We start from the raw sequence: 12,269 nt of genomic DNA, 5'->3' as shown, positions 1-12,269 counted from the left end.
CAGCAGAGCCGAGCAGACAATATGCCTGCTCTCTCGGGCGCTAGTCGCGTGGTGCTATTGAGATCCTGTTCGGTGTTGCCTATGGCCCTCCTGAACTCATGCATTCCATATTAGCGTTACAGTTACAGGACCCCACCGAACGCGAGCATCAGTATCATGCAATATCCAGCAGAGCCGAGCAAACAATATCCTGCTCTCTCGGGCGCTAGTCGCGTGGGGCTATTGGGATCGTGTTCGGTGTTGCAAATGGCCTCCTGAACTCACGCATTCCATACCAGCGTCACAGTTACGGGACCCCGCCGAACGCGAGCATCAGTATCATGCTGTATCCAGCAGAGCCGAGCAGACAATATGCCTGTACTCTCAGGCGCTAGTCGCGTGGGGCTATTGAGATCCTGTTTGGTGTTGCATATCGCCCTCCTAAACTCAAGCATTCTATATCAGCGTTACAGTTACGGGACCCCGCCGAACGCGAGCAGCAGTATCGTGCAACGATAAACTGCAGTCTTGACAGGCCTCAGTTCTGCCACTGTCGAATTCGTATACATGGCGGTAGAGGTTGCTCCTTGTTGCTCGAGACGTAACACGACCTCATCATACACAACCAACAACCAAGTGTTATTTCTGAGTGGGAAACCCGCTGTGTAACGTTTCCTAACGTACAATATGAACATGGTGTTACTGCGCCTAGTTCGTGAGGCTGAAATGCTGATTTTTTGTATACCCATTCATCCAGTACATTTCATACCAATCTGAAGTTTGTTGCAAGCCACCTTCATGGTGTTGCAATTTTAACTGTCTGTAGCTTACATCAGTGAGTCATATCGGGAGTACGCAGCTAGAATTGGAGTCGGTTATACGTAAGCAATGTTGAAAGTAATATTATAGAAAAGGAAGAGGACATAGATGTAGATGAGGGGGACAAATACGATACTGCGAGAAGAATTTGGCAGAGCACTCAAAGACGTAAAGCGAAACAAGGTCCTGGGAGTAGGCGGCGTTCCATCAGAACTACTGATAGCCTTGGGAAAGCCAGCCGTGGTGAAATTATTCCATGAGATCTACAAGATGCACGAGACAGGCGAAATACTTTCAGACTTCGAGAATAATATAATAATTCCAATTCCAAAGGAAGCAGGTGCTGACAGGTGTCAATATTATCGAACTATCAGTTCAACAAGTCGCGGTTACAAAATGCAAACATGAATTCCTTAGACAAGAATGGAAAAAGTGGTAGGTGCCGACCTCGGGGAAGATCATTTTGGATTCCAGAGAAATGTACGAATACGCGAGGCAGTAGTGACACTAAGATATAGATGATAGGTTAAGGAAAGGGAGCCATACGTTTATGTCAACTGTAGACTAAGAGAAATCTTTTGACAACGTTGACTAGAATAGTCTCTTTGAAATTCTGAAGGTAACAAGGATAAAATACAGGGAGTGGAAGGTTATTTACAACTTGTACAGAAACCAGACTGCAGTTGTAAGGGTAGACTGGCATGAAAGGGAAGCAGTAGTTGGGAAGGGAATGAGACAAGATTTAGCCTATCCCCGATGTTAGTCAATTTGTACATTGAACAAGCAGCAAAGAAAACAAAAGAAACATTTGGAGTAGCAATCGAAGTTCAGAGAGAAGACATAAAAACGTTGAAGTTTGCCAATGTCACTGTAATTGTGTCAGAGACTGCAAAGCGCTTCAGCGAGCAGTTGAACGGAAGGAGGATATAAGATGGATACAAAAAAGCATAACAACGATAATGGAATGTTGTAGAACTAAATGAGGTGATGATGAGGGAATTAGGTTAGAAAACGAGACATTGAAAGTAACAGATGAATTTTGGTATTTGAGCAGCGAAATAAATGACGATGGCCGAATTGGAGAGGATATAAAATGTAGACTGAAAATCACAAGAAAAGCACCTTTGAACAAGAGAAATTTGTTAACATCGAATATAGATTTAAGTGTTAGAAAGTCTTTTCTGAAGGTATTTGAATGGAGAGTAGCCACGTATGGAAGTGAAGCCCACCCGGTTGGCCGTGCGGTCTAACGCACGACTTTCCGGGCGGGAAGGAGCGCCTGGATTCCCGGCACGAATCCGTCCGGCGGATTTGTGTCGCGGTCCGGTGAGCCGGCCAGTCTGTGGATGGTTTTTAGGCGGTTTTCCATCTTCCTCGGCAAATGCGGGCTGGTTCCCCTTATTCCGCCTCAGCTACACTATGTCGGCGATTGCTGCGCAAACAAGTTCTCCACGTACGCGTACACCACCATTACTCTACCAAACATAGGGGTTACACTCGTCTGGTGTGAGACGTTTCCTGGGGGGTCCACCGGAGGCCGAACCGCACAATAACCCTGGTTTCGGTGTGGGGCGACGGAGGGGTGAAGTGGACTGTGGTAGTCGTCCTGGGGTTGTGGACCACTGCGGCTGCGGCGGGGACGGAGCCCCTCCGTCGTTTCTAGGTCCCCGGTTAACATAACATAACATAACATAACATGGAAGTGAAACATGGACGATAAACAGTTTATAGTAGAAGAGAATAGAAGATTTTGAAGTGTAGTGCTGCAGAAGATTTGATGGGTAGATTACGTAATTAATGAGGAGGTACTGAATGGATTTGCGGAGAAGAGGAATTTGTGGCACAACTTCACCAAATGATGGGATGAGTTGCCGGGACACATTCTGAGACATCAAAGAATGACGAATTTAGTAGTGGAGGGAAATGTGGGGGGTAAATATCGTAGAGGGAGATCAAGAGAAGAATACACTAAGCAGATTCATAAGGATGTAGGTTGCAGTAGTTACTCGGAGATGAAGAGGCTTGCACAGGAGAGAGTAGTATGAAGAGGTCCATCAAACCAGTCTTCAGGCTGAAGACCACAACAACAATGTACTTAAGCGAAGAAGTGCGAGTTGTGTTGGCTGTGGTGAGGTACTCACGTGGCACCTGGAGCAGGTGGCGGCGTCGCGGCCTGCCACAGTCCAGACGACGTCGGCGGCTGCGCGCGGGTCAGACACGCGCGCCACGAAGCTGGCGCTGGCGCCGGGCCGCGACATCACTGGCGCCGGGCTCTTCAGGAAGGCGGCCGCCCGCTGCTGCTGCTGCTGCTGCTGCTGGGGGCGACCGTCACCCGCGGAGGGCGTTGCCGCCTCTGTGTGGACAGGAAGCCGTGCTCTAACAACTGGTTCTTGGCTCTTAGCAGTATGTAGGCCGTTAGATAGATACAGGGTGTTTCAAAAATGACCGGTATATTTGAAACGGCAATAAAAACTAAACGAGCAGCGATAGAAATACACCGTTTGTTGCAATATGCTTGGGACAACAGTACATTTTCAGGCGGACAAACTTTCGAAATTACAGTAGTTACAATTTTCAACAACAGATGGCGCTGCGAGTGATGTGAAAGATATAGAAGACAACGCAGTCTGTGGGTGCGCCATTCTGTACGTCGTCTTTCTGCTGTAAGCGTGTGCTGTTCACAACGTGCAAGTGTGCTGTGGACAACATGGTTTATTCCTTAGAACAGAGGATTTTTCTGGTGTTGGAATTCCACCGCCTAGAACACAGTGTTGTTGCAACAAGACGAAGTTTTCAACGGAGGTTTAATGTAGCCAAAGGACCGAAAAGCGATACAATAAAGGATCTGTTTGAAAAATTTAAACGGACTGGGAACGTGACGGATGAACGTGCTGGAAGGGTAGGGCGACCGCGTACGGCAACCACAGAGGGCAACGCGCAGCTAGTGCAGCAGGTGATCCAACAGCGGCCTCGGGTTTCCATTCGCCGTGTTGCAGCTGCGGTCCAAATGACGCCAACGTCCACGTATCGTCTCATGCGCCAGAGTTTACACCTCTATCCATACAAAATTCAAACGCGGCAACCCCTCAGCGCCGCTACCATTGCTGCACGAGAGACATTCGCTAACGATATAGTGCACAGGATTGATGACGGCGATATGCATGTGGGCAGCATTTGGTTTACTGACGAAGCTTATTTTTACCTGGACGGCTTCGTCAATAAACAGAACTGGCGCATTTGGGGAACCGAAAAGCCCCATGTTGCAGTCGCATCGTCCCTGCATCCTCAAAAAGTACTGGTCTGGGCCGCCATTTCTTCCAAAGGAATCATTGGCCCATTTTTCAGATCCGAAACGATTACTGCATCACGCTATCTGGACATTCTTCTTGAATTTGTGGCGGTACAAACTGCCTTAGACGACACTGCGAACACCTCGTGGTTTATGCAAGATGGTGCCCGGCCACATCGCACGGCCGACGTCTTTAATTTCCTGAATGAATATTTCGATGATCGTGTGATTGCTTTGGGCTATCCAAAACATACAGGAGGCGGCGTGGATTGGCCTCCCTATTCGCCAGACATGAACCCCTGTGACTTCTTTCTGTGGGTACACTTGAAAGACCAGGTGTACCGCCAGAATCCAGAAACAATTGAACAGCTGAAGCAGTACATCTCACCTGCATGTGAAGCCATTCCGCCAGACACGTTGTCAAAGGCTTCGGGTAATTTCATTCAGAGACTACGCCATATTATTGCTACGCATGGTGTTTATGTGGAAAATATCGTACTATAGAGTTTCCCAGACCGCAGCGCCATCTGTTGTTGACAATTGTAACTACTGTAATTTCGAAAGTTTGTCTGCCTGAAAATGTACTGTTGTCCCAAGCATATTGCAACAAACGGTGTATTTCTATCGCTGCTCGTTTAGTTTTTATTACCGTTTCAAATATACCGGTCATTTTTGAAACACCCTGTAGATAGAGAGAGAGAGATAGAGAGAGAGAGAGAGAGACAACGATGACGACGCACCACAAAGGACTTATCCGGATGTAACGGAAATCGGTACATGTGGTGTACATGTACAGACAAAGAAATGATTACAAGTTCATAAAAATTGAACAATTTATTCAATACAAAGAGCTTCACGAATTGAGCAAGTCAATAACGCGTTGGTACATCTCTGGCCCTTATGCAAGCAGTTATTCCTCTTGGCATTTATTCACAAACTTATTGGATGTTGTCCTGAGGGATATTGTGCCAAATTCTGTCCAATTGGCGAGTTGGATCGTCAAAATTCCGAGACGGTTGGAGGGCCCAGCCCAGAATGCTCCAAACAGTCTCAATTGGAGAAACATCCGGCGACTGTGCAGGCGAAGGTAGGGTTTGGCAAGCAGGTAGAGAAGCAGTGGAAACTCTTGCCGTGTGTGGGCGGGCATTATGTTGCTGAAATGTAAGCCCAGAATGGCTTGCCGTGAAGGTTAACAAAACGGCGCTTAGGATATCGTCGACGCATCATTTTGCTGTATGGATGCCAGGAATGTCAACCAAAACAAAGGAGGGCTGCTACGAAAAGAAACGACACGCCAGACCATCACTGCTGATTGTCTGGTTTTACAGCGGGCGACCGTAAGGCTGGTGTTCTAACTCCGACCGAAATGTCTGCTGACACGCCTTTGGTGGTCATCGGACGTCAGTTCGAAGCGGCGCTCAACACTGAAGATAATTCTGCTCCAGTCGATGCGATTTCAGGCCGAAGACGTGTCTAGAGACAGCGGTGGGATCCCAGTCTCACTTTCGTCAGACATACGGCCTAACAACCAAGAGTGATGGTCTGTGGTGCCATTTCGTTTCATAGTAAGGCGCCTTTGGTTGCCATCCGCGGCACAGAGGTACTCCCAGTTTTATTGTCCTGTATGGCAAGTCATGCTGGGCTTACGTTTCAGTAAGGGAATGCTCGCCCGCACGTGGCGAGCGTTTCCACTGCTTGTCTTCGTCCTTGTCAAACCCTACCTTGGCCTGCCAGGTCGCCGGATATCTCCCAAAATTGAGGCTGTTTGTCGCATTATAGGCAGGACTCTTCAAACATCTCAAGATTTTGCAGATTTAACGTACCAGTAGGATAGAATTCGGCACGATATTCCTCGGGAGGAGATGCAACAAATCTGTCGATCAGTGCCAAGCGGAATAACTGTTTGTATACGAGCTACGAGTGGACCAACTTGTTACTGACTAGCTCAATTGTAATCATTTGTATGTCTGCACACGTGCATCACATCTACCGGTTTCCGCCCCATTCGGATAATTCCTTCATGGTGCGTCGTTTTTTGTCCGAGAGTACATTTATTTCTCAGCAACTGGAACACCGCTGGATAGTAACCCGAAGATTATTCGTAGTTAGCACTTGTAGTTGCTAGTGCGTTGTGATGCTCAGTAATTTCTTATGACAGAAGTATGTTACATCAGTTAAACTGCAGAACAGTCGAAAATGAGAGTGCTCCATCCGAAAAAAGGTGTGACAAAATAATCAGTAGCGCAGTAGGTGAGTAATATTGATTACATACTCGTTTACTTTCAGACTGCGATATGTTCATCTAGATTTAAGGCTAATGTTAACAGCATTATTCGTCACCTAACCGTCTTATGTCAGACTTACAGTTTTATTTATCTGTTTATTATTGGCTTCTAGCATACATAATTTTAGAAAACTATGACTTTCTCAGTATGAGCAACTGTAAAGACGTGTAGCTTTTATATCTCGGTGCTTTAACTTTCATTCCATTCTTCCAGCCACCACAGGGTATCGGTTATCGTTTTATTCTCCAGAGCTGATCTGTACTTGAGAGTCTTGTGTCCGTGTGTCTTCCACTACTAATGGCAACTTTCGCAGACTGATCTGTTGTTTCATTGTATTTAACACCGGCATCAGATATAATCCAAAATAATTACATGATTTGTCCAGCCTTCTTGGCATCATGATACCGATCTACTTGATCTGGAACGTACAGGGTGTTTCGAAAAGGACTTTACCTTTGAAAATCTTACTACCAACAGAGGTGATTGTGGTGTCAATTTGTAGCGGAATGTATCGAGTTTTGTCTCGCGTAGTCTGCTAGTGTGGAATCGCACCGTAAGGAGCGCTAGCGGCAGTTGCGTTAAATATGGCTGCCTTCACTGGACCCGAGCGTGTTACCTATGTGTTTTGGTTTCATGAGTCGAAGTCGGCGACAACAGTTTAGCGTAAATTCTGTACCAAGTTCGCTAAAGATACTCCTAGTAGGCCTGCAGTTTATGAGTGGCATAAAAGTTCTGTAGAAACAGGCTACTCGGTAAGACATGGGAAATCATCAGGTCGTCCAAGCACATCTGACGACGTCGTTGAGCGAGTGAGGCAACGTTTTGTCAACAGCTCTACGAAATCGACCCGGCGTGCATCCCGCGAACTGCAAATCCCACATACGACTGTTTGGCGTATGTTGGGATACCGTTTGCATTTGTAACCGTACAGATTGACGCGCGTACAGGCAATAAAAGACGCCGATAAAAGTGCTCGCAAGATCTTCTGTGTGGATATGTTAAATGGATTACATGAGCATGAACATTTGCCAGCCGGAGTGTGGTCGTGCGGTTCTAGGCGCTACAGTCTGGAACCGGGCTACCGCTACGTTTGCAGTTTCGAATCCTGCCTTGGGCATGGATGTGTGTGATGTCCTTAGGTTAGTTAGGTTTAATTAGTTCTAAGTTCTAGGCGACTGATGACCTCAGAAGTTAAGTCGCATAGTGCTCAGAGCCATTTGAACCTACCTGTTACCAACTGTTCGTCTAAAATTGTGACGAGTCGACTTTTCACTTAAGTGGCACATAACTGTAGGATATGAACAGTGAAAATCCACATCAAACATTGCAACATGTTCGTGATAGTCCCAACAGAACATTTTTTGTGCATTGAGCAAGAACAAACTGTACGGCCCCTTTTTTTTCCTTGAGAAAACCATCAACGAGATAGTGTACGTGGACGTGTTATTACAACAATTTTTCATATCACGGATAGATGAGGATGACTAAGAACGAAGTGTTTACTTCTTGCCAGATGGTGCACCACCCCACTACCTGCCTGACGTTCGGGATTTTCTCAGCGACCGCTTTCCAGGTCAATGGACTGGCTGTGACGCGCCAATTGCATGGCCCCCACGTTCCCCAGACCCGACACCACTCGATTTTCTTTTTTATGGGGATTCATCAACGATGTCGTGTGTTTCTTCCTGCTGCGCCGGTTTCTCTACCTGAACTTGGAGCAAGAATTTGCGCCGCCATTGAGCAAGTAACACCTGAAATGCTACAGCCAGCTTGGGAAGAAATTGACTTCCGATGGGATGTGTCCAACGTAACCAACGGAAGTCGCAAGTAACATCTTTAGTTTAAGGGAAAAAAAAGCTTGATGTGTTTCCCTACAAAATAACACTAAACCCAGCTCTGTATGTTCTTTCAATAAATTTATATGAATTTTTGAAATTGTAAAGACCATTTTTAAGCACCCTGTATTTAGTTGTCGTTCTTTTGCGTTTACAGAATGCTTTTTGAGTAGGTAATTGTTACGAAACCTGCAGTTCTAACAATCTCTGTAATTCTTTTGTCACTTTGTTGATAGGGAACAGTGTCACCATGTGTCATATTTACACTACTGGCCATTAAAATTGCTACACCACGAAGATGACGTGCTACAGACGCAAAATTTAACCCACAAGAAGAAGATTCTGTGATATGCAAACGATTAGCTTTTCAGAGCATTCACACAATGCTGGCGCCGGCGGCGACACTTACAACGTGCTGACATGGGGAAAGTTTCCAACCGATTTCTCATGCACAAACAGCAGTTGACCGGCGTTGCCTGGTAAAACGTTGTTGTGATGCCTCGTGTAAGGAAGAGAAATGCGTACCATCACGTTTACGACTTTGATAAAAGTCGGATTGTAGCCTACCGCGATTGCGGTTTATCGTATCGCGACATTGCTGCTCGCGTTGGTCGACATCCAATTACTGTAAGCAGAATATGGAATCGGTGGGTTCAGGAGGGTAATACGGAACGCCGTGCTGGATTCCAAAGGCCTCGTATCACTAGCAGTCGAGATGACAGGCGTTTTATCCGCATGGCTGTAACGGATCGTGCAGCCACGTCTCGATCCCTGAGTCAACAGATGGGGACGTTTGCAAGACAACAACCATCTGCACGAACTGTTCGACGAAGTTTGCAGCAGCATGGACTATCAGCTCGGAGACCGTGGCTGCGGTTACCCTCGACGCTGCATCACAGACAGGAGCGCCTGCGATGGTGTACTCAACGACGAACTTGGGTCCACGAATGGCAAAACGTCATTTTTTCGGATGAATCCAGGTTCTGTTTACAGCATCATGATGGTCGCATCCGTGTTTAGCGACATCGCGGTGAACGCACATTCGTCATCGCCATACTGGCGTATCACTCGGCGTGGTGGTATGGGTGCCATTGGTTACACGTCTCAGTCAACTCTTGTTCGCATTGACGGCTTTGAACAGTGGACGTTACATTTGGGACCCGTGGCTCTACCTTTCATTCGATCCCTGCAAAACCCTACATTTCAGCAGGATAATGCAACACTGCATGTTGCAGGTGCTGAACGGGCCTTTCTGGATACAGAAAATGTTCGACTGCTGCCCTGGCCAGCATATTCTCCAGATTTCTCACCAGTTGAAAACGTCTGGTCAGTGGTGGCTGAGCAACTGGCTCGTCACAATACACCAGGCACTACTCTTCATGAGCTGTGGTATCGTGTTGAAGCTGCATGGGCAGCTGTACCTGTACACGCCATCCAAGCTCTGTTTGACTCAATGCCCAGGCGTTTCGAGGCCGTTATTACGGCCAGAGGTGGTTGTTCTGGGTACTGATATTTCTCAGGATCTATACACCCAAACTGCGTGAAAATGTAATCACATGTCGGTTCTAGTATAATATATTTGTCCAATGAATACCCGTTTATCATTTGCATTTCTTCTTAGTGTAGCAACTTTAATGGCCAGTAGTGTATTATGAACGGCTGCTTCTTTGGGAGAGCGCCACGGAGCACGGGAAGCCGGCAGCGCCTTCCCGGCCAGCTAAACAGCACTTCTGCTAGCAAGGCGGCGGACGTGTGGTGCGAGCTAACCGGACCGGACCATAGCAGCGGCCGGCACGCTCTGCTCTCCCTGTGTGGTCGGCGTCGTGGCTGGAGGCTACAGCCGCCCTGCCGCCACTCCGTCATTACGCCGTGCTGTGCTCTGCGAGTCAAGCACGGCAGCCGCCGCTACTGCCAGCCGTCCCGTGCTGTCGCTACGCCGACTCTCGTCCTTCGCGCTCATTCGAGAAGGAGACTGCTAACGAACACAGCTGTTGCGTATCACAGTTACTCGAGCCTCATCTCACTTTCTTTCATTTCTTTTGGAATTCTTCTAGGTAAGTACTCGATATTGACCGCTCTACTGAAAACGTCTGCCTTAAAAAGATATGTACCAGATAATATGATCGTTTAGCCTGTTCCTGACTTCAAAAAAAGAAAGAAAAAATACCGTTGCTGTCTCCCAGACAACACGCTAAACGCTCTCCAACCACAGACAGCGAAAACCGCCGATAATTTAAAACTTGGTGTTTGTGGGAAAAACACACGGTACTGCGAAATTCTCAAGCGCAGTTTGTGTTGTTGCCCCTGGACAATCCCCGCTCGAGATTAATTAAAAGCGCCTGCCCTCTAAGGCTAGATGAAATACCAGGCGTAGAAGTATGAAATCGGAATTTCCCTATAGATGGTGCTAGTTGTCAGTGTAGGGCCCGTGAGACTGCGTCTGTTTCCTCTTACGGCTGACAACGAATGTCAACAAACAATAACCCAAGTTCCGTACATTGGCATCTGTTTCAAACCCGTAAAAATGTTGAGTTTTATGCCTACGAACTACGATTAGCGGGCAGCTTTGATTTTCTTTTATCCTTTGAAGAAAACTGCTGCAGAATCCCTTCGAATGATTGACAAAGCTATCCGCTAACATGCTCTTGGCAAAAGACAGTGTTTCGAGTGGTTCAGAAAATTTAAAAGTGGTGATTTTGACGTGAGAAACAACGAGCGCAGGAAACAACCGAAAAAGTTCGAAGGCAACGAACTGCAGGCCGTACTGGATGAATATGATACACCCAACAGGAACTTGCAGAACAAGTGAATGTGACGCAGAAAGCCGTTTCTCTTTGGTTAAGTCATAGAGTGTGCGGCTGGTCCCAGCGGAGGTTCGAGTCCTCCCTCGGGCATGGGTGTGTGTGTTTGTCCTTAGGATAATTTAGGTTAAGTAGTGTGTAAGCTTAGGGACTGATGACCTTAGCAGTTAAGTACCATAAGATTTCACACACATTTGAATATTTTCTTCGGTTGAAAGCTGTGGGAAAGGTGCAGAAAGTGGGAAAATGGATTCCGCATGAACTACAAGCAAATCGAAAGACCGCTTCTAAAATGCTGCTCGACAGATAGCAAAGGAAAGTCGTTTCTCCATTGAATATTGATAGGTGATGAAAAATGGTTATATTTTGAGAATCCTAAGCGTCGTGAATCATGGATGAGTCCAGGCAAACCATCGACATCCAGTGCAAGACCAAATCGCCTTCGAAAGGAGACAATGCTCTTAGTTTGGTGGGATCAGAAGGGTGTCATCTATTATGAGCTGCTAAAACCTGGTGAAACCGTTAACACTGATCGCTACCGACAGCAAATGATCGATTTAACTCCATCGTTACGTAAAAAAGATTAGAATATGGAAAAAGGCGACACAAAGTCATAATGCTCCATATAACGCCCCATCACACGCAGCAAAACGGGTCAGAGAAACGATCAGGCATTCAGTTGGGAAATACTAGGGCATGCGGATTATTCTCCAGGCTTGAGTCCGTCCGATTATGATCTGTTTTAATCACTGGGACACGCTCTAACTGAACAACGCTGCAATTCCTATGAAAATGTACGAAAATGGCTCGCTGACTGTTTCGCTTCAAAAGAAGTGCTTTCTTGGCAGACGTGTAATTACTGCAACCAAATTCCGGTTTCATACTTCTACACCTGATAAGCGGATGAAACATGGTCAGCAGATTACTGTCACTCGGCGGTTTCTACATCTACATCTACGTACATACTCCGCAATCCACCATACGGTGCGTGGCGGAGGGTACCTCGTACCACAACTAGCATCTTCTCTCCCTGTTCCACTCCCAAACAGAACGAGGGAAAAATGACTGTCTATATGCCTCTGTACGAGCCCTAACCTCTTATCTTATCTTCGTGGTCTTTCCGCGAAATGTAAGTTGGCGGCAGTAAAATTGTACTGCAATCAGCCTCAACTGCTGGTTCTCTAAATTTCCTCAGTAGCGATTCAAGAAAAGAACACCTCGTTTCTTCTATAGACTCCCACCCGAGTTCCTGAAGCATTTC

The 12,269-nt window shown here is 46.7% G+C and overlaps 1 protein-coding gene across 1 annotated transcript in view; it reads right to left on the bottom strand.

Annotated features, from left to right (window-relative positions):
- LOC124613832 (titin homolog) overlaps positions 1-12,269 on the bottom strand; it is a 1,109,199-nt gene that overhangs the window by 125,275 nt on the left and 971,655 nt on the right. Inside the window, exon 30 of the mRNA XM_047142555.1 lies at positions 2,940-3,151. Within this exon, the coding sequence (XP_046998511.1) occupies positions 2,940-3,151 (212 nt within the window). The remainder of the gene's footprint in view (positions 1-2,939; positions 3,152-12,269) is intronic.

Source organism: Schistocerca americana, chromosome 4, assembly GCF_021461395.2.
Source record: "Schistocerca americana isolate TAMUIC-IGC-003095 chromosome 4, iqSchAmer2.1, whole genome shotgun sequence".
Classification (NCBI taxonomy): Eukaryota; Metazoa; Arthropoda; class Insecta; order Orthoptera; family Acrididae; genus Schistocerca; species Schistocerca americana.
Note: the sequence above shows the minus strand (reverse complement) of the source record. Positions and strands in the feature narration are given on the sequence as shown.